Below are 22,589 nucleotides of genomic sequence, written 5' to 3' on the forward strand. Positions count from 1 at the left end.
ACTTTCAATTGGACAAATTTCCTTGAATGCAAAACAATCTTGGGTGAATGAAATAAGCAACAGTCACTAGAAAAGGGTTCCCATACTGATTACCATCTAAAGACAAGAAATTTGGCCTCATAATCAAGTACAGAAAGCACAAAAACATTATTAAGGTGAATGTTCATCAAGAAAGTTAAAGAGATCAAAGTTTCAAAAAATAAAAGCCGGTAGTACACAAATCATAAGGAACCTCAAGAGTGATACAGGAGCAACAGCTAATGCTAATTCATGAAAGGATAGTGAGAAAATAACTGATTAAATCAAGAAATATGGAACGTGAAAGAAGAGAATAAATTAAAGTAGCGGATATAGATCATCAGAATGTATCCACAGTCGTGAAACAAAAATTAAGTGCTGTGCTCGTATAAGCACTACCCATGCGTCCGAACTCATTATCTTCGCTCATAGGCAAAAAACACAGATATTAAATGGTTGCTGCTCACTGTAAGAAAAATATCCCAGCGTCAAGGACACAAGTATGCAGGAGTAGGATAATTTTCAGTTAAATTAACGTACCACAGAAACCTTATAAACTGCAGTAAAAAATAAAAAACCCATGGAACAATACGGTAGGAAGAAACCACATATAAGAGAATTAGGTGATCCATAATCATGGCACTTACAAAGGGAGCTAACATTAGCTGATACAGAAAACCCAATGTTCTCATGTGGTTACAAAAAGGATTTCATTTAGATTTGTCTGTTAAAGTCACTAATGATCGAAGAACTCCCGGACCGATCTTGTCAGATAAAGCTCCACTATCTGAGATACGCAAAGTTTTCTCCTTCACTAGACTTTGCAGCTTCTTTGATTCGTAATCTACTTTCTCCTGATCTGTACATGTTACTAGCAGAATGAATAACACCTCCATTCTAAGAATAAACGCGAAGTCAAAAAAGAAGTGATCAAATAGGAATTAGCCATCAAGCAGCACCTACCATTCTCCAAAATAGTATGAGCTGCATGAAAAGGTATACGAGCAAAAATATCTGATCCTGAAAACATCATCCAGGTATTCTCCTTTGGATCATGGCCACCGCAAGTTCGGCATACCTCCTTCACCAAGGGACGAGATTCATTACCCAAAGCACCTTTCATCAAGGACTCAAATGGAGACGATACGCTGCTTTTGGTTGTGTTGGCTCTTTTACGTAATGCAGTTAGAGCTTCTCTGTTTCCATTCCGCAGCTTATCATTTTCAACCAGCTGAAAATGGACCAGGAACAGTCTTAGCATCTACTTTGCAAGTTAAAGTTACAAAAACATATACAATCCAACCAATATAATCAGACCTGATGCCGTGCTAGAAGAAGATGCTCTGCTTGCGTTTCAGATTCAATGAGAGTTTGGTGCAGGAATTTCATGCCTTCATCCATAATGATTATGGGCCAGTTCTTTTTTTTTTTTTCCTTCGTATTTCTAGTTTAGAAAAATAGATGTATGAAGGCAGTCAGACACAAAGAGAATTTAAGTAATAAGATAATTGCACATCATATCGTGCGAATCCATGACAGGGCATCACCATCAGTCGTTACAGCAAATAATTGTCCTCAGAAAAAGAAGAAAAAAAAAAAAACAAAACCATACATAAGAAACCAAAAAATTCCAAGAAGCACAGCCGTCAGTCCCAAGTTCAACCCTTCAAACTCAAAAGGAAGAAAGGGATATGATTTTTCGTTTAATAATTTCAACAAATAATTGGTTGACACCATGCAAACCGTTCCTCTCTCAGAAAAGACTTAGGCTTCGATTGGTTTGCCTTCGTAATTCGAACGATGACGGATATAGCTCAGCGTGGAGAGAAAGAGAGAGAGGCGAATGCTATCGTAAAACAGTGAGAAATTCCAAAAAAAAAAAAAAAAAGCCCTGACGAAGAAGGAATAGACAGAGGAGGACCCGTACAAGCAAAGTTGGCAATCCGAATTCAGACATACAAAATGGCGAGAAAGAGTAAGGAAAGAAGAAGAGATCGAAACCTTCCGCCTCAGAGAGGCTCAAAACTGTGTCCCGTGATAGGCGATACTGCGTGGGGACGATGCCGAAAGCCAGCAGCGCCGGTTGGCTTCGGAAAAGGAGGGAAAGGGACAAGGAACCTGGGGTTTTGGGGGGCTCTGTGACTCGGCCAAGCATTTAAAAGTCATTTGGATGAATATGAAAAAATAAATTTTCTAAAACACCTGGTTTTGTATAAATGATTTTCTTAATGAGTTTCAAAAAACATAATTTTTATGTTTGGATGGGTTTTCGGTGAATAACATCCATTTAGTCTTTTCGGATGTCACAGTGGTACACCACCGTAAGCCGGTATGGCGGTACGGTTCGGTATGTTTGGATTTGGTTTTAAGTCGAAATGAGATTCAAATTATATTATAACTAAAAAGCAAAAAAAAAAAGACTTACATCTTTTATTTTTTTTAATTACATAATTATTAGCATAAGAAGCCTCATTAATCAAGATGAAACCTTGATAATTTATTCATTGTCAAAATGAAAATGAACATTTTTGTCATGACAGTTATGAGAAGATTATGTACGGATTCATTTGGTTTCTTCAACTTTTTGAATTAGTTATACATAATAGTCACCATTTTTGAATTAGTTATACATAATAGTCACCATACTCGTACCAAAATTTACAAAAACACCGTACCGATATTTATATATGCCATGCACTCGTACCTGTACCATTGTGACATAGCTGATAAAGTTTGTTTTCGTGTCGACAAAAAAAAAAAAAAGTTTTGCATCTTAACATGGCCTTAACGTTAATTCTTTCTTTAGGCCTGTTTTTTGCTTATATTAAAAAAAATCACCTTGTACATTTTTTATTTACAATTTCTTTGCAACTTAAAACAATAAAATGTATGAGTTAAAATAAGAAAAAAAATAGAACATAGTGATGGAGGAATTTGTGTTTTGCTGTTTTATTTAGTCGACAATTGTTAGGATAAGTGTGAAATTAAAAAATGAAAAATAATATATTTAAATTATAATGAAAGAGTCCCTTCAACATAAAAAGTTTCAAATAATTTAACATCCAACAACAATTGCACTGCACTGGAATTTGTGTGTAGCCACGGGGGCATCTGCTGGTCAAAGTAGTTGGGAGTACTCTCTTCTCTACACAGCCTTGTGAAGGAGACGGAGTTGTGTGGACAGGTGGTGCGTGCAACAAATGTTTACCAAAATTAAAAAAAAAAAGGTTAGGGTATTTTTTAAATAATTTTTGTAAAAAAATATATTTTTTAAACTTTTAACTTCTTCATAATATTTTTTTTATTTGTGAAAAAAGCTCATATTTCACTTAGTTAGGGGTATTTTGTCATTACATATCTCTATGCACATTCTTTTTTTGGTATGAGTGTGTGCACATAACCAATTTGGCTTGTAAAGAGACATGCGTTCACACACTTGGCTGATGTTCTTAAATAGACAAACATGCTTTGTAGTCGAGATGGCTCGGAATAGACGTGGCTATGTGCATTAGGCCGCACCATGCACAGGTTCGAGTTCATGACATGTAAATTTTAGAAAATTTCAGTTGTCGTATAATATTTTGATTCCGCCTTTAAGTGGGTCCGACCGTGAGGTGTGACTTGGAAAATGACTAGTTGGAGGATTGTTTGGGGAGCTATGAAAGGAATGGGTGGGTGTGGATGAGACAAAAGACAAGGGACCCAAGTTTGGGCACTAAATGAGGTCATTCATTCCTCCACAAAGGCATGGGGCGATTCCCCATCGGGTCACTTGGGACTTGACACGTTTGGATCTTCCGTGTGGATCTGATGCTTTCCTTTATAGCTACAACAAGATCCCACGCTTATTCAGAAAGAATCTGGATCCAGACCTAGATCCAATGCTAAGATCCTAGTACTGGATCCAGGCAAGGTGTAGTGCCGTCTATAGGGATGGAATTTCATGGCTCAAGCGAAACATAGCTCCAGATCCAAATATGGGTATTGGTACTGGACGTGGATCCATTCCTTTTTGGTTGTTCCAACTTTTGGCAATCAAGTCGGAGCAGTTTTGCAACTTCTGTTGCACGAAACCTGCGGTCAGCCTCACGCTGAGGCTTCATCAACGCTTATCAATTTTAAAATATCCAAGTTGAAAGGGGAGACTAGAGACAAAATTTTTTTACATTTAAGTGTTAAAGCCGCTAGTGTACGTAGAAAAGTTTGGTTACTTAGCGTTATTATTACTGTAGCGCACTGAGCGGCAAGGTGATCCACTTATTAAAAAAATTTGCATTTAAATCTTGAAATAGTCATAATCACGTCTCAGTGTGCTCTTTTTCTCGACAGTAATAAGTCTCAAATGAAGGAAGGGCAATGGTGTCTCTTAAAGACGCTGCAATGAAGCAATCACCTTTATATAATATATATATATATATATATAATTTTTCACAATAGAAATGTTAAAAAACCAAATATTTGTAAAAATATTAAGTAATCTTAAAATTTGCCTGTGTCATAACCATCTCTTTTCTTTTTCTATAAAGTTTTTTTGCTTGTGAATGTACCTGAATGAAAGAGATGAGCGGAAATTGCGTAACTAATAATAATGATTGAAGATTGCTTGAAGGTTTACCACGCGAAATTATGAATAGTTGAAGTCGCAAATGATTGTATTCGCGAGGTGCGAGAGAAGGTTACTTAATTCATAATGATTGAAAAAGTTTAAAACGTACACCAATAACTTTCTTAGTTTTTTTTTTATATATAAATGATTTAAGTGTGAAGCAAAAACAAAAGAGAAATTTAATGTCATATTAGAACATTTAAATTGATTCGGGTATATGTCACGTTCACCTAAAGTGAAGCAAGGCCTAAGAAGATGTTATGAAATGGGGACAAGGTTTTTCCCCTTTTCATACGTTATACTTTGGTCAAATATCATGCCAAGTTGAATGAACAGGTGGGGGAGAGACTTCCCTAACCGAAATTCTCTCTATTTTTCGAATAAATCATGTTAGTCCCGTTGGGTACGTCTTCTGAGACCGCTTATGGTCTCTCCGTCGCCCTTGCCGTGACACCCCCAAACCACAGCAGACCAGACCATGCTCTTCTTCTTCTTCCCTATCAGTCCCCTCCTGCTCTCTCTTCCTTCCTCCTCCTTCTTCCTCTTTCTCCTGCTCCCTCTTTGTTCGCCGGCAACCGATACTTCCGGCCACCTCTCTTACACCTGGAAGGACCTTTGGCGCTTCGCGGACGCAACACCTGGCAGCCATGTCATAGGCATGTCAGAAATCAAGCGCTACCTGCATCAATTCGGCTACTTCCCAGCTGGAAGCATCGGCTTCTCCGATCACTACGACGCCAATCTCCAGGCCTCGCTCCGGCTTTACCAGACGAGGCTCGGCCTCCCGGTAACCGGCACCCTGAACAGACCGACCCTCTCCCAGATGATAACCCCTCGGTGCGGGGTGCACGACGGCCAGGACTTCTCGGGCGTCGCTCGGCGGTACGTCTACTTCCCAGGCAGGCCGACGTGGCAGCCCGGTCGAAAGCAGTTGTCTTACTGGATATATACGGACACGTTCCCTGAGTACCTGGAGGCCGCCGTAATCCGGCAGGTGTTCGAGCGCGCCTTCGCCAAGTGGGCCGCAGCGATCCCCATGAACTTCACGGCGACTGATCTGGAGGAAGCTGCGGACATCCGAATTGGATTCTACAGCGGGGAGCACGGCGACCGGGAGCCGTTCGACGGGGTGCTGGGGGTACTGGGCCACGCCTTCGCGCCGGAGAACGGCAGGCTCCACCTGGACAGCGCCGAGACCTGGGCCGTCGATCTGGAGGCGGACGGCTCGAAGGTGGCCGTCCATCTGGAATCGGTCGTGGTGCACGAGATCGGGCACCTGCTGGGCTTGGGCCATTCTTCTGTCAAGGAGGCCGTCATGTACCCGAGCCTGCGGCCGAGAACCAGAAAGACGGACCTGAGCGTTGACGACGTCAAGGGCGTGCAGTCTCTGTACGGGTCAAACCCGAACTTCGTCCCTTCGTCCGTCCAGACCAACGACCAGCACGGCCAGCAGGTCGGCTCCGGCGCCTACACTCTAAACGGCCTCGAGCCATGGTGTTTTCTTTTCCTCCTCTTCTCGATATTTTTCTGATTTTTTTTTTTATCTGGTTAAGAAAAAAAACAAAAGGAAAACGGAAGATTTGGATTTGTAAATCAAGTTCATTTGAAAATCGCGTAAATGCGATTGTATTATAAATTCATAATCAAAGAAAGATAAGTGGTTGTTAAAGAAAGATTCCTGGCCGTTGGATTATGCCAAAAGAATTAGTTTCTCCCGTTGGATCCGGATGATATTTTTGTTTTGTTGGTCCTACCCCGCAAACGCTTTCATATCGTGAAGTAAAGATTATCCACAAATAATATCGTTTTCTCAAACACTTTGCTAAAAAAAATTGATCGAATTTGATTTGGATAGAGACCTTCACGAATCCGGCCTCGTCGATCGATCCGACTTACGATCGAGAGTTATTTTGGTAATATTGAAATCGCATCTGGGTCGGGTCCTGCTACGGGAATCCAAACCTTTCATGTTCCTTTCCTTCAACATCAGGAATGAAAGATCCCAAAGAAACCAACAGGTGATTGAATGGCAAGAATCAAGAGGATGAGGTCCACAAAAAGATCGGGAGAATGTCTAATTTTATCAGTTTTAATACATTGAAGCAAGCCAAAGTTTCCAAAACGAAGTTTATGGGCCGTCAGAAGGAGCAAGTTCACCCCTCGTTTCATGTCTTCACCTCGTGTTTCAACTTTCATGTCTCGAGAATTAAGCTATAACAAAGAGATCATCAGGGAAGATTGGTGAACATGTGGCACTAGAATAGATCAATGATGAGAACTACCATGCAGATCAAGAACTACATAAGATTTCAACGAGAACTCAGGGTTTAGCTTCCGAGGACAAGAACTAAAATGCGGAAGATTTCATCAAGAATTAGCTTTTGGGGACTAGAGCAATTTAAAGGGGATGAAGTTGATAACAAGTCTTTAGTAATGAAGCTTGGTTGGCCTTGTTGCGAGTCCGTAGCCGTCGCAAAATCCGAGGCTGATCTAAGATCCCTTTTATATGTGACTCATTTGGCAGTTTAGGGTCAAAACCTCATATTTGAGTTCTGGTCGTAAATCTATAGATCTGAGATTCCTAATAATCTCAAATCACCTTGGATCTCATATCTTATCTGAGGCTATCAAACACCTCCTAATTTACTGTGAGTATCAAGTGAGTTTGTACTGTTTTTATTATTATCTACTTTCATGAGACATAAGAATTGGGTTCTCTAACCAAAAATCAAATTAAGAAAACTGCAAACTAATTGGGACAAACTGAAAAGTTACAAATCAACAAATGGCAAATTTTCAAAGAGCTAATAACTGATAGAAAAATCTTAATTTTGAAGTCAAATGACAAAAGTACTCGGTTCTCTCTTTTCGAATGAATGATATTTTTTGCCCTCTTATATCAAATGTTTATATTTTATCGGTGTACTAACCAGAAAAGAGCTTAAGTTTCTATCGTAATTACGATTTCTATTAAAATTATATCCAACTTGAATCAGGTCAGCTTCATATTTTGAGCTATGGAACCCGGAATTTCTATCGTACCATCTATATATTTCAAATATTTCATTAGGGCAGAAAGATTTTCATTTTAATCGACCTGGTCCCGGTGGATGGATACCAAATCTTAAGTTTCCTATTGGATCTAAACCTACTAAGATCCAACTCGATTACTTCCGTAGCAGTGAACGGTGCTCACTTCCCAATGCAGTCTCCCCACCAAGTTACCAACTCTTGGTATTTTGGCTTGCTTCGTTCTTCCCGAGCCGCTTTTTTTAGGAATTTAAGAAAAGTTTTTGCTCTCCTCGAGAAACGCAAAGTTTTTGGTACTCTCTAGAACATATTAAAGTGCAAGCTTGGGAGAATAAAGCTGAACAACGTTAATGTTATCTAGAGAAACGTGCATTGCTTTCTTTAATATTTCAATTTAATCATTCAACGGATTTAATAATTCAAATTTATGCCCGCTTTCGCTCTGCTGACTATTCACCCATTAGACCTGAACTCGTTAATTATTTCTCCAAGAAATTTACCTCAGACGATCAAATCCCACTCATGTTTGATCTAGAGAGGGCCAAATAAAAAGCTTCTTTGAATACTTAACTATAGTCAAAAGGAGAGTAAGCAAATGGTTATGTTCTACTAATGTGTTTGTTTCCACTAAAAAATTTTATGCATTTTTTTTTTCTGTAAGTGGTCCTTTCTGTGTTCGGCCCATGTATTAGCCAAGACAAAATTGACCAAGAAAGCTTAACTTCGGATACAGTTGACCGTGCATGGAAACAAATGAAAGAATATGAAATTGCATATGCAAAAAGGCAAAAGTAGAAGTAGCTAGGAGCCAAAAGGCATTGAGCATATTCACGGGCTTTTCAACTATTAACAAGCCTTGGGGAAGAAGAGGGTGCCGACGACAATCTTGAATCTACAAACTTTCAATGGAGGCCGGCCAGAAGCTCTTTACGTCAGAATAAAGAGAGGTAGAACTGGTTTATTTCGCCTTCACAACTATACATCTAATATCAAAATCAATATTCCTCAATACCCATCAGGGTAGTTTCCTTCAAAACTCACTACCCATCAGAATAGCTTCCTTCAAAACTCGAACTGAGGACATGGTTATTACACGCACCACCACGAACCGGAATGGTTCGCTACCAACTTATCTCAAAAAGCTTAATGCTCATAAAAATCAAACTGATGAGAGAGAGAGAGAACATTAATTACTCAAATGTGAACGACCAAAGATGAAACCATGAGGGATACATGGTTGAAAGAAATTCTTTATAGCACGTCGACCACATTGAAAGGTAAACTTAAGTAGCTCATAAAGCATCTTAATTGCATGACGATCGAGTTTTGACCAAATGCTGTTTCCAAAGAGAGAGGAGTTGACAAACAAACAACTCTGGTCCTTCCCCCCCTCTCATTTTTTTTAGAAATTCATATGTAAATTTTAGAAAATTTCAGTTGTCTTATATAAAAATTTCAAAAAAATGATATTTCGACTCCTATCAAAATTTAGAAACTTTAATTCAGCCCCCTCATAAAAAAATTTCTAACTCTCCCTTCTTGCATGACTAAATGTAGTTTTTGTCTTGTAACCAGAACACTAGAACAAGGTATGGTGAAAAAAGTTGTAATAAAGCCTGATCTGTACACAACGTAAATTCTATTTGAAGATTTGTTGGACGTGAAATGTTCATTCACACAAACGAAATGTACGCTTACAACTATTATTTCTCGAAAGGCCATGATCACCAAAGTTAGTCCCCTGGCTAAGAAACTGGAGCTTCTCCGTAACCATGTTTGTGGACTTGGCTGGTTTCAGGGAAACTAGAGGATTTACCAGACATGTGCCATTCTTTTCTTCTTCTTTTTCTACAGAGATCGTACTAACAGGGTGGAGAGTGAAATGAGGCGGTCTCCTGTCAATTCCTTGACATGGGGGTATGGGCAGACCTATCGAATTGAGCGGCATGGAACTGAAGTTTGTCTTCACACAATTGAATTTCAATTCCCTGAATCCAAACACATGACGGAAGAAAGAATTTCAATCTGATGCCGTAGAAGTTTCCATGTGTCAACCAAGAAGCAGTTCTTGGATTTGGTCGAATTGCGAGGAGATCTAGCTAGATTCTTAATTCCCAAGGGCCTCGCGGTTTGCAAGAACACCAACCTGGGAAAGTAGATTGCATTTTCGCGTGGGTCAAACGGAGGGTTGGAAAAGTGTAAACAAAATTTCCCATCAAAACCGGGAACATCTTTCTTCGATTGGAAAGCTTTTCTTTTGATGACAAAAAGTCTCCACCTTTTCCCCTGGGGAAATGATTCCATGGTCTTGGTAAGAAAGTGGTACTTAAATTTGCTTTTCATGAGGAGATGAGTGAGTAAAAGCTTCAAGTGAAGTTTTTTATCTTGCGTAAAGTTACAACGTTTTGTGGAAAACCTCTTTTTGAGAAGATGACTTACTTTCTAGCAGAAGTGCTCCAGCATTAGGTGTGTTAGTTTTGGCCAGTTTAGTAAGCAATTAGGCCGAGATGCCCGTTTGTTCCTGCTTAGCACTTTCAAGTTGAAAAGAAGCTAACGACTTCAATATTTAATACACCATGTACTTTTTATCGTTAAGTCAAAATAAGAGTATTTCTCTCAATTCTCATTAACATCATTCCTTGCGTAGGGGTAGGCTATGCATGTTGCAAGATCTTAACAAAGCGACTTTTTCTGCTGTCCCGGAAGACTTTCACGACCAGCAATTATGCTCTATAGAAGGAAAATAGTTCCACCAGGTCTTACACCAAACAAGCAACTAAAACAAGGAATGATATCCGTCTTGAAGTTATGTTTGAATGAGTGGAAGCATAAGCTCTCCCCCTTCTTTCGGATCAATGTGAAGTTATGGTACACCCATCAACTATGGTGTTACACTACCACCATTTGCAATTCAGATAAGTATCGTTCACGGAGATCTATCAACTATCAACTATGGTACCACACTACCACCATTTGCAATTCAGATCAGTATCGTTCACGAAGATCAAACTTCGTTCTGTAGATGTAAACCCCAGCGCTTGTGTTGCATGTCTCAGATAACTCGAGAATGAAAATTCCTGTGGCATTCTGCTTACCATTTTACACTGTTTTTTGCAGTAAAAAGCCCCAATCACGGCCTGGAAATGTATGAACGAACTCCTTGGAAAAAAAAGGAGTGGCTGCCATCACCCGGCTCCACAGAATTTAAAACCCATGCCCGTAAAGTCAAGAGTTAAATTCGTCTTCATGTGGCATTAAGGCATTGACTAAATAATCCCCACCCCTTTTGTGGTGGGGAATACTGACATTCTGACATGCCCTCCTATGAGGCGCAATGCACGTGGAGGGACACCCACCAACCACAGGAGACCAACAAACCGCCCGGCCTCCTCCTCTCCTTTGCTTTTTTTTTCTCTGCCATCTCCGATGGTACAAACACTGCAGATTTATTTACAGAGCTCACCACACACAAACTTCAAGAAAAATGAAGCGAAACCCAGAGGGCCAGAACCCACTTCTTCACCTGACATGAAATAGGGTTCACTTGACAACACAGAGCAAAGGCAGGGTAAGTTTTTTCTTTTTCTGTAAGAGAAAAGGAAAAATGACCGCAGCTTCTGGTACAACAGCCCCCACCAAGAGATGCAGGATGAAAGGTCACGTAATCCATGCACGAATGAAGCTGGTAAAAGCAGTAGCAACTACCTCTTGAAGTACCGCAAAGCAGGTCACTACCCCCAATGATGCTTTAAATGCAGAAGAGCAAGCTGCGACAATCAATGCCTCCTGTGCTTATCTCTCAAATCTGCAACATCCCATCCACATGACTCGACCAAATCCCATTATCATCACCATCACGACAGTGAACGGAAAAAGATAAAGGCTTTTTTTACAGGGGAATTCTAAAAATAGTAGCAGAAACAATAGTAGGACTCCAGAAAAATGAATCCGGAGTTAAGCAGAGCCCTCCCAGAGTAAAAAAAACACTGTCAACTAGAAGCACTAAATTAGAAGTGAAGTCCACCACGATCTTCAAGCCTGTTAGATGAACAGGTGGAGAAAGTAGGAATTCAAGACTACTGTTCTTTGCAATGTTCAGGGCTCGAAAGTAATGCCCATTTATGACATTCATGACAACACCATCGACTCCATGTTTAACGCCCGATGCTTTTGATCAGCATCGTCATGTCAAAAGCAAGCACCCATCGGCAGTGTACGCTGCTTCGACAAGGACAACGATATGAACAGACACCACGCACTTACTTTTGAAGGCCTTACAGTTTTGAAGACCTTACGCGTATCATATGATCACAATCAGTACCACCATGGACGCTTTACGAGTATGCCAGAAGGACGACGGATATGGTAAAAACGAGTATACCAACGAAGGGACTGATAGTTATTGTATCGTTCAGCCTTCAATATGTTGGAGAACTAAACGTGGTGATCATCACCATTCCATCGTCGTCAAAACATGCTCATCATCAAGAAAACTAGTTTCTATTCACCTCCATACATGACCTTCCAAAGGTAAAAACTGTACATGGGTTTGCACTGAGACTGCAAAGTTTAGATCCTATAGACAAGAGTAACACCGATATTCACAAAAAGAAAGTTGACACATAAACCAGCATGCTGTCTTCAACACATGACATCTTTGAGTAGCTTATACCTACGATTGACCGGCCTTGAAGAGGATGCAGCACCAGCATTCTTGCCTTTGTCATGGCTGTCTAAGATATCCTTGCTCTTCTTGCTGCTAGAGTTTTCCTGGCGGCTGAGGTTTCCTCCGTCCTTCTTGTCCAACTTTGTCCAGCAAACCGTGCGGTTTCCGCCTCTCTCCTCCGATTGACACCAATCACACACCGTCCCTAGTTCATTGTAGTAGTTACTACAGTACCTGAAAAGCCGTAATCTATCAGCAGATTCCAACCAACCAGAAGATAGCAGAAACAGTGATGAAACAAAGGTTGATTAAGGTGGGCACTATAACAAGTTAGGTATTATCATACTACCAACCAAATGATAACCATGATATAAGACGAGTTATAATGGGCTAATTGTAGTAAGGATCGCGAAAATTAAAAGAAGATACTGATAATCAGAAAACGGGCGCCAACCATGATAAATAGAAATAGTGGAACATGATCAACAAACAAAGGCCTTGCAGCCCCACTCAGCTCAAGTCCTAGGTAACATATGCAACGGAATTGACAAACAAGATGACAGCCTAAAGATGGTTACCATCAGATCTAAGTTGTTCAAGAACCAGTGGCACCATCTCCTAAACCAACAATTCTTCCTACGGTCCACCCCTATTTCCAGGCCCTAAAATGATGGCAGTTATGATGACTGAAGCAGAGGCGAAGGATGAGGACGGTGGTGGTTCAGAGCTTACGAGTGCTGGTAACGTGCGCAACATTTGGTGCAAAGGAAGAGCTTGGCGGGGAAACCAACATCGCCGCACATACAGCAGACCGAGGAGAGGTCATGTTCTCCCATGGCTTCCAGAGAACCGGTGCAGAACAGCAGCAGCAGAACTGCAAAGAAAAAGAAGGGAGATTGAGAAGGCCCAAGAAAAAGGCACTTAGAGAAGGGTAAATACGCGCGGCTTCGGGGGCGTCTACCGAGTCAGAGAGCAGTCATCATCAGTAAGAAGAGAGAGGGAGCATGCATCAAAGAGTGGTGTGCCTACAGGCTTTGGTGGGATATGAGAGGGACTGGTACCCACGGCCTGCAGCTCAACATCTATATGCGTGCGTGAGCGTGCGCGTTTTCTTGTGGCCGATACAGAAGCCAAAACCGTGAGGTGGAAGAAAAGGGGTACAGACTGGTACTGTGGATGGCTCGTGGCTGGGAATCGGCATACGGTTTAATGTTCAAGAATAGGTGAAGCACATGGAAAAAACTGCAGCTGCGCTACCCGAAGTATATGTGCCTCAACGTGAAGCCAACAAACAGTGCTGGTCAAAGGTGAAAAAAGGCACAGCCAATTAAGAAATAGGGGCCAAAAAAGGCGCCTCGAAACATTAGAAAGGAGATCCTGGATAGTTGGACTTTCAAAATTACAGTGATGCCCTTCAATCGGCAAGGCATCAACATGTTGGGAGGGGGAAAATGGACGGATGCACAGATATTTTTTAATAAACAAGATTCAAGACTCCGGAAGCCAGAACCACTATTTTAACGCCGCACCAGCCATGAATGACTCTGGATAAACTCGAAGTATTGAATGACAGAAGGACCCCTCTGAGTGAAGGTTAAGTCCCCCTCTCTCTCCCTCCATCGCTTTCTCTCCCTCTCCCTCAAGAGCGTATCCGCACCATGGCTGCTGTTTTCTCGGAAGAAGATGCCATTATCCATATAAAAATTTGTATGAGAAACGCCACCAAACAGTTTCTGCATGCAAGTGCAATGAAAAAAATGAACCACCCACCTGGCTTTTGCAACGACAAAGGCCCTTCCTTGCTCTTCCCTCAGCCAGTTACGGTCCAGGCCTGCTGTGCGATCCGAAAGTTTCTGTTAAAAATGTCGGAAGCTTGAGAATATTTTTTCGTCGTGTGAAGAAAACCATTAAGCAAAGAGATTGTGTCATCTTCACGTTTTAGCCAGGAGCATCCCTAGTTTTGGGGAGACTTCTGTAAGAGCAGAGTAGTATGTTGCCCAGAGACAGATCAGAAAACCAAGTTTTCATCTTTCCGCGCTGCCAATGAACAAATCAGAGGCATATTTCAATCAATGAAAAAGGGAATCAAAGCTCCAACGAGATCGAAGCAAAAAGCAACTTTCTTGAGAGAAGCGGTAAGTGCACTCTCCTCGGTCCAACGTTGTGAAGAAATTTTTTGTGTTTATTGGTTGGAAGCATTAGACTTTTGGAGAACAAGACTTGATTACTTCTAACTAGGTAGCATAAAGCACTTAAAGATCGGTCTTCCAAGTTGGCTTATGATGTTTATTCCCAGCTTTTGCAAAACCACCTTAGCATTCAACAATCTCACGCAGACGATCCAATTCCTCCACTTATTCGAGGAATCGAGCTCTGCCAAAGATCTCCGAAATTATAATCCACCAATACCTCTTTGTATACAGTTCCTTCCTCGCAGACTCCAATTCTCTGTTTCTCAAAATCAGCAAAATAGAATCTCCAACAACAGCCTTCAAAATTTCTCGAAACTGGAATGGCAAAATCTGCATACTGCCTTCGACGCCAGATTCGGTCTGACCAAAGTCATTATCCCTAGTTTTGAGGGAGGACTTTCAAAACCACCTCCAACCTCAGAGCACCACATCCCAGTTCTTCAACTTGGATAAGTACCACTGCGGACTAGTTGCATCCCCCACCGCCTCTGTTAATGCTCACAATTATTAAAATAGAATTGAGGACCTCTCTGGACCCTAAAGTCAGAAACAAAAGTTTATTTCAGAACTCCCCCGAGAAAAGAAAAAGGTTCCCCTTTTCAGAGTCAGTCAGGAAAAGGAAAAAAAAACTGAAATCTTCGTCCTTGCTTTCCTGCTCATCAAAATAAGAAATTCTAAACGGAAAAAAAAAATCTCATGAGTCCATTTCCCCAGCACATGCCTCTCGGTCACTGTAGAAAATATCAAAAAGATAGTGACAAGAAACCATGGCAACACGCGCTGTTATCTTAACCTTCGATTTGGCACCCACCAAACCTGACATATTCTTCGCCTCAAGAAGGATTGTCCTTGAAAAGAAAAGAATGCGACACCACAAAGTTGATCGCCCACCAATCTGTGGTCGGAAACCCACGAACCTCTTGAGAAAGCTGCCTCCCACATCACCGAAATGCCAAAATTAACCCATGTCTTGAAATGGTCTTTCACATTCGTGCCATTGCAGTCACTTTCAGCCCCCCCAGCTAGAAGGGCAGAAAATTGTCAATCTACTGGAAGTTCTGTTCTTATATTGGGAGGAAAAGAATAGTTCGTAGCTTCGAAAATCAGATGGGCAGAAGTCATGTTTACATCCTTGAGCCATTGAAACATTCCCCGTCCATCTCCAACGTCAGAAGGTTTTGTCTTTCGTCAATCATTGACAGTCAGGATCGTTCCTTGACTATCAAGTTGCCAATGAAGAAGAGCAATGAAAAAAAACAGGTCAGTAATATGTTAAACCTTGGCGTAGAATCATATATTGACTTACCGCACCTTATGCATGTGAAATCAGTATATGACAGATTCATATATTTATGCGCCGAACCAAATGCATGTGAAGCCTATATTTTCCGATAGAAGAAATTGAATCCGAACTGTTGGAAAAAATGATAACCCTGAGTTCCCCTCACTTTCTCTTTTCTGCATTCAGTCAGTTTCTCTTTCTGCATTTAGTCAAGGTAAGAGAGAAAGACAGTCTTCATGTTGGGGTTCAGTTATTCTATAGATATAAAACGCCTAGGGCATAATACCGGATAAACAGCGCTCTCTGTTCATGTCCATAGTGAAATATCTACACCTAGAACCTTCTTGAAAAAATATCTACAACTTGGAAAGGCGCATGATTCTTCACGTCCTTAGCTTCAGTTAATAAAACATTTAGCAATGAACTCAACGATCCCCTTGGAAATTGGTGAATATGAGTCCTTTGGAAGTAGTTTGAACGTTACGGCGATCCGGACGTCTGGAATGGCGGCTATCAGGTGCTGCAGAATCTGAAGAACACTGGATTGTTGCCCATTGATTCTATCGGGGCATGGCTCTCAGTTTGTGCTGATTATTACTTTGTCACGGAACTTGTTTGTCGGTGGAGTTCACTCTTTCTCAAACACAGTTAGAATGACCTTTCTCACATTGAAAGATGAAGTTCATTGTAGCCTGGCAGGGGCAACAAAGGTTTTCTCAGGGGATGGCTATGGTTCCGAAACCACAAGGAAGAGAGGTGTTCTCCTTGCGGCTTGCTGCAAAATCAAAGCCTACGTATAACTACTACAAGCAAAGGGAAGAAAAGATCTATAAGAGTACGACAAACAGGAAGTCTGTTGGTATATCAGTGGACAATGGAACATTTTCTTAGCTCAAACCGAGTCATATATCAAGAAGATTATCATTTTACGTCCTGCAAGCAAACATAATCCTTAATCAAGATTCCAAAAAGGCAAGGATAAAGTTTGCTGATCAACAATTCTTCTTCAGGTTCCATTCAGAAATGAGCGAAACAAGTCAGAAGCACCCTTTCTCAACTTATTGACCTGAGGTCTAAAGAGTAATACTACATGCAACCTGTACATTGAAAGGCAATCTGGAAAATCACCAAGAAGATAGGGTAAAATCTAGTTTCCCTTAAAAACCAAGAAATACTTGAAGGAAAAACCCAACTAGACAGGCATCCTTCAAGATCAACTCCATGCAGTTTCAATTTCAGTTCCAATCTCATCTTTACTTTTTGAATGCTTTTATCTCAGAAAAGATCTCTTTACTTGATAATGTCCATTCCTTCGTTACTGAGATTCTGTCCGGACAAAAGAGACCCTAAGTAACTTGTGCAACTCTAAATAACTGTTGATCATAAAAGCCCTACACTCTTCCGCCGTTTACTTGCACAAATAGATGAGCCATCTAAACTCTGACTATTCAAAAATTGTCGTGGTTATCCATTGTCTGTGGACATATTCCTTCTTCTTTTTACTTCCACGGAAGAGGTGAAAATTAGAGATACGATATCTGATATCTGGTACAGCATCACACATGCATTGTCAGCCAGTGATTTGGTGCCCACCAAACCCAGCATGTTCTTTGCCTCAAAAAGCATGTCCTTCCATAAAGAAGAAAGCAATAAGACATCCCTAAATGCATAGGCAACCGTGGGGGGCCATGGGTCAGGCAACTTCAAAACGACAAAGGACTGAAGACCCTCTTGAGCTTATATAAAATGACAAAGGTATCCTATGCTTTAAAGTTTTTCTCATATTCAAGCCAAGGATGTCACTCCCAAATAGAAATATAAAATGATGAAAACAATCAACCAAGCAAGCATATTGCACTCTCGCATAGCATATGATAACCCAGAACAGCCAAAGATAATCAACAAGCAATGAAGATCGGTGTCTCAAAGGTGGAATAAGAATATCTACATTTGGCTAGCTTAGCATCGTCAGAGGAGGTTCAACACTTTATCTCAGAGGTTTCAATAATCTGACTTCTCGGTTTCTTTTGAGTTCTCGGATACAAAATCCATATGTATGTAAAGCCATTTCTACATATCCGTGAGCGTTTATGATTTTTCTTTCTTGGCATCAAAGAACAGAGCCAGAATCCAAAGCAGAAGGGAATGCAACAATCCAGAGCAAAAAGATTAATTGGAGAAATTAAGGACCCAGATAGGAATTATGTGTAGTGATGGGGACAGTGAAAGGAAACGGTCACAAGAAAATATATATTTAGACAACCAATAGATCAGTATACTGAGCCTGAGGAACATGAGAACATATGTGCAGCATAAAACAAAAGCATTATGGTTGAGTCAGGAAACAAATTTTTGAATACCAAGCTTATATCGAGGTATTCAGAAGAATGTAAGGAAAACTTGTTGACCAATTGTTGTTTATGCTTACAAATTTGTAATCCTTCAGTTTATTCTTGAAGATGCTACAGAGACTGACAAATTTTAAAGATGGAAAACTTTCCTTCTTCCTATTCCATTTCAGAGGAAATGATATGGAAGTTTTATCCTAAACCTAACTGACATATGAATAAGAAAAAATTAAACTAAAATCAAAAGCTGCATTAACTGTTGAACAGTTTATGTGAATAAGAAAGTCGTATAATTTCTGGAAGCAACAGTTATTCTGAAGTAAGCACCTTCAGTAACCCTCAATTGTTAGCGGATTTCATGATTTTGATTCGTTCAGTTAATTTCAGTTAGGGAAGGCTTGTTTGCTATGTTTGCTTTTACTTCATTTCTCTCGAAGAAAGCTGCAAATAAAGTTACTTGCAGAGATAGCCAGACGACACTTCCTCTCTCAACCAATCAGCTAAAATTTAAAAAACGAAATGCAGTCAATCGTGTATACTTTAGGAAATCATGCAATCGCTGAAAGTTAACCTTACATAATTGGGGAAAAGTTTCCTCCGAGCCTCTTCAAACTGCCAATGCATCTTGAGGTCTTCACGAACGTCTTCCAAAGGCTCCAGCCACGACGATTGGATTTTCCGCTTGGGGCCTGCAGCCAAAGAACAGCAACCTGTTTAAGTATACTTTCAGTCCTCCGTTCAGGCGTTCCCACCTTAGCACATCAGGCTCTTAGAAATTATGATGAGTCTAGTATTTATGTTCTACAATTGGCTCAAAATAACATCCAAAAACTACATTTACTATGTCTAACATAAGCTTTAAAGGAAGGAAAAGATAATGTGAACAGTCACACCTACTCTGTTCAACGTAGTAACAAGAACAGGATGCCTGTACTGTGGAAATAATTTATTGCATCATGCTTGCTTTATTCCTAGACAAGAGCGAACATATTAGCATGACCTGGCAGATAGTGTTCACAGGCGAACTACGACTCCTAGATAGCAGAGTATGATTGCAGATGTACCACCATGTTACATAATCAACTTCCTGCAATCTACAATAATTCCACTTTTTGTAGAGGAACCCAGTTGGAAAACCCTGAAACGGCGATATGTTCTTAACCTAAACACCTCTTTTCTCGTCCTTAGATTCATGAACTTTTCTTCAAGTATGGAAACATTCGGCTTGGGATGCCTGAAATCCTCAAACACAAGATGTCTAAGCTACAGCAACCAAAAAAGAAGGTGAAAACATGTAGGAGTCTTGCATATATCAAACTATATCCCCAGTGTATTCAGCATCTACACATCTGAAATTTGATTCCTTCTGTACCTTGCTCCCAAACTGTTATACTCCTCGTCCATGGCATTCAATGCTGCCGTGCTCCTAAAATCAGCGGCGGTAACCCAACTTTATAAACACCTCGTAAAAGCATTAGATACTAGATACACTTGTCATGTGGAGAGCATGTGGGGAGAGAAAGAGAGGGAGAGGGAGAGAGAGAATCGTTTTATGCATTGAGAGTTTAAGTATTAAAGATACAAGATTCGGAAACAGTGAAGTCTGGACCTGCTAGAAAAGCTCTTTCAGTGACGAATGAAGCCATCCAATTTTTCGAACATGCTGCACTTACTGACTCATACTTGTTTCTCCCATTCCCCCGTGTGCGTTTAGATTGTAAGCTTTACGGCTAATATGGTATTTTCATGTACTCCCAGTCCCCCGTGTTCCTTCGAAAAAGAATTCTCTCAAGTACTCCCTCCCGCTAGAACAGTTTATCTGATTAGCATCTAAATCCAATTAATAAGATTTGGTAGGAAAGTCTAAGTCTGATTAAAAACGAATTTGGATTCAGTATGCATTTTTTTGCCAGATTTAACAGATCCGTAGGTATCTGAATCTGGTTGCAGATAAAAAACAGAAACTTGCATGATTGCACAGCCCAACCGACTGTGACTCTAATTCGAATATGGTGTCTATAACTGCATCAGATGTAGTTATCTTTGACAAGCTCTTTAATGCATTTGTTCGAGACTAGGAGGTAGACTCAAGAGATCTACCATTATTCATGGGTTCAAAGTCTTCATCTCCTTCCAACAAGTTCCAAAAACGTAAGGCCTGTCATATGGGACAAATACCAATTCCATTCCAGTACTTGGTCGATTCTTTCCTCTCTATGAAACATCAAATTTCGCAATGGTTTATGGTCCCCCTAGGTGAAAAAGGATCAATGGTCCCATATAGATCACACGGCGGTTGTTTCCATGGAGTGGGGTAGACTCCCGATTACTGATGAGGCCATACAATACTTATTCAGCGCCTCCCCGTCCAGAAACTCTCGAGGGCGTCTGGTAACAGGAACATTTCCTTCTTTGGAACACAGCGATGTGCTCCAAAACGTGTCTCAATCTTTGAGACACATCCATGGAACATGTGGTGTTGCATGAATGTGTCCTAAGAATGTGCTCCAGGAACACGTCCATGGAACACTATGTTCTATTATCAAACACCCACCCCATAAGGAACATGGTAGATCTTATGGAAGCATTTGAAAATAGGTTGAGATTTTTGTGCATCAAAAGTAAAATAAAATGAATTTCACTATTTTCCGCAGTTTTTTTTTTTCTAGTTCATAAAAAGATAAAAATAACGTGGAGGATTTGGACAAAATACTTTTCAAAACCGTGCACTGTAAACTGATGTCTGTATTTGCAAGTTGTCTCCTGAAAGAAAACAGGTTAACATCTTTGTCAAACTGAACGAAATGACAGTTTTCTCCCTCCCTCAGTTTTTCTTCGTTCACTAGAATAACATGTTTTTGATATAAGAGAAGTTCTTTGAGAGTCGTCCGCAAAGAAAGACTGTATGCCGTTACCTCCGCCTCGTATTTGAAAGTTGTTAGAAAAGTAGTGGCTATTAGAAAATTCAGAAATAACAGGTGGTTATTTAATATTAGGATCACTATTGAGGTCTCAACGAGCATTTTTCCCGGAAACGGAAAAGCAAAAGAAGAACAAGGAAAGCGAGACACTGATTCCGATACGTTCGTCACAGCGTAACTACTCGCAGATACAGGTTCCGGATCCACCTGAAATTCACTTTCCGAGGCCGGGCAACCGCGATGATCGGGAGGATGAAGACGGTAAAGTAGTCTGATGACTCTCGGCGCCACCGCCTGGCCGCATGCTGAGAAGCCGCTTTTCCTCCGTCATCTGCACGCCTTCTACGATTGAGAAACTCTTTGACGCTTCGCCGATTCTTTAGATTCCTTCCCTTGATCTGCTGCCGACGCTAGCAGATCCCCTCCGGCGAGCAAGGGGAACGGTCGCAGTGATCCGGAGTCTTCTACGGTGAGGTTTCCGGCACCTTCCTTTGGGCTTCTAGAAATGTCCGGTTTTCCAGGATTAGGGTTTATGCAAATGCGAGAACATAAAAGGGAAACGACGGAAAAAACGATGGCGGGAGGACACAGATGGAACGGTCATGGAAATTGGAGACGATACAAAATTAATGGAAGAAATTATTGAATAATTCAGTGCATGCGGCAATGCGGCTAGATCGAATGGGATAATTCCATTCGATTCACCTAAGAAACAAAAAGAAAACTACGAGGAAGATGAAAACTGAAAACGGCGGGAGCGACACGCGGAAAACCTTTTCTTATTAGCAAAACTAGAACTCTTTTTTATAATCGCTAAAAGCGCCAAACTTTGTTTGCTCCTATTGCACCTAGAACATGTCCGTCCACTCTTTCTCTCTCGATTCAAAACCATTCTCGATCCAGAAACCCTTTGAGTTATCATGTTTTTAATGGAAAAATCAGTCTTAAAAAACAAATCAAAATCTCAAGAACATATCCCAGATGTCTACAATATTTACTTGACTATGAACCGAGACCGAACGCTAAATCAATTTGAATAACCTTGAATTGACGGACTCGAATTGAACCAGTGAAAAAACAATCTGTTAGCTTAAACAGATTTAGGTCACATTTATTTCAATTTTCTCTAACTATTCCATTGCTTTTCTCTCATTTTTGAATAACCTTGAATTGACGGACTCGAATTGAACCAGTGAAAAAACAATCTGTTAGCTTAAACAGATTCAGATCACATTTATTTCAATTTTCTCTAACTATTCCATTGCTTTTCTCTCATTTAATGTTGACTACTCGTGGTTCTAAAATTAATTCGACTTGTAAATCACGATTTACCTTTGTTAAATTTTGTAAGCAATTTTTGAAAATGGGTTTTTGTCGACTTGAGAATTGAGGTGGATTTCTGAGCGTCAACTTGCCCGCATATCCTATGAGTCCTACTCTTTTGGTTCCAAAGTCGGAACTTATCAGAACCAGATCCGAAAGAGATCCAATCTTAGCCAACGTTGATACTCTCCACCAATGGCAGC

The 22,589-nt window shown here is 40.6% G+C and overlaps 3 protein-coding genes across 18 annotated transcripts; 1 reads left to right on the forward strand and 2 right to left on the reverse strand.

Annotated features, from left to right (window-relative positions):
- Positions 1-629: 629 nt before the first annotated feature.
- Positions 630-2,165, reverse strand: LOC116266043 (uncharacterized). The gene is made up of 4 exons (XM_031647112.2): positions 2,020-2,165; positions 1,336-1,462; positions 982-1,249; positions 630-877 (listed from the first exon to the last, which is right to left on the reverse strand). Exons 2-4 carry the CDS (start codon positions 1,417-1,419, stop codon positions 729-731), a joined length of 501 nt encoding a protein of 166 aa, XP_031502972.1. The 5' UTR covers positions 1,420-1,462; positions 2,020-2,165; the 3' UTR covers positions 630-728.
- A 2,807-nt stretch (positions 2,166-4,972) lies between these two features.
- On the forward strand, positions 4,973-6,310 carry LOC116266014 (metalloendoproteinase 1-MMP-like). The gene has a single exon (XM_031647058.2). The coding sequence runs from the start codon at positions 5,103-5,105 to the stop codon at positions 6,153-6,155; it is 1,053 nt and encodes a 350-aa protein (XP_031502918.1). The 5' UTR covers positions 4,973-5,102; the 3' UTR covers positions 6,156-6,310.
- Positions 6,311-12,138: 5,828 nt separating this feature from the next.
- On the reverse strand, positions 12,139-22,582 carry LOC116265482 (uncharacterized). Of its 16 annotated transcripts, none has more exons than XM_031646091.2 (4): positions 19,752-22,580; positions 18,719-18,831; positions 14,091-14,173; positions 12,139-12,554 (listed from the first exon to the last, which is right to left on the reverse strand). In XM_031646091.2, the coding sequence occupies exons 1-4, from the start codon at positions 19,786-19,788 to the stop codon at positions 12,296-12,298; spliced, it is 492 nt and encodes a 163-aa protein (XP_031501951.1). In that variant the 5' UTR covers positions 19,789-22,580; the 3' UTR covers positions 12,139-12,295. The 16 variants fall into 16 exon arrangements, 3 of the variants coding, with proteins under 3 accessions (XP_031501951.1, XP_031501950.1, XP_031501952.1); XM_031646090.2 differs by having other exon boundaries at positions 19,515-22,579; XR_004175060.2 differs by having other exon boundaries at positions 12,417-12,554; positions 14,091-15,049; positions 21,271-22,582.
- Between the last annotated feature and the right edge of the window lie 7 nt (positions 22,583-22,589).

This window comes from Nymphaea colorata, chromosome 12, assembly GCF_008831285.2.
Source record: "Nymphaea colorata isolate Beijing-Zhang1983 chromosome 12, ASM883128v2, whole genome shotgun sequence".
NCBI classification, from domain to species: Eukaryota; Viridiplantae; Streptophyta; class Magnoliopsida; order Nymphaeales; family Nymphaeaceae; genus Nymphaea; species Nymphaea colorata.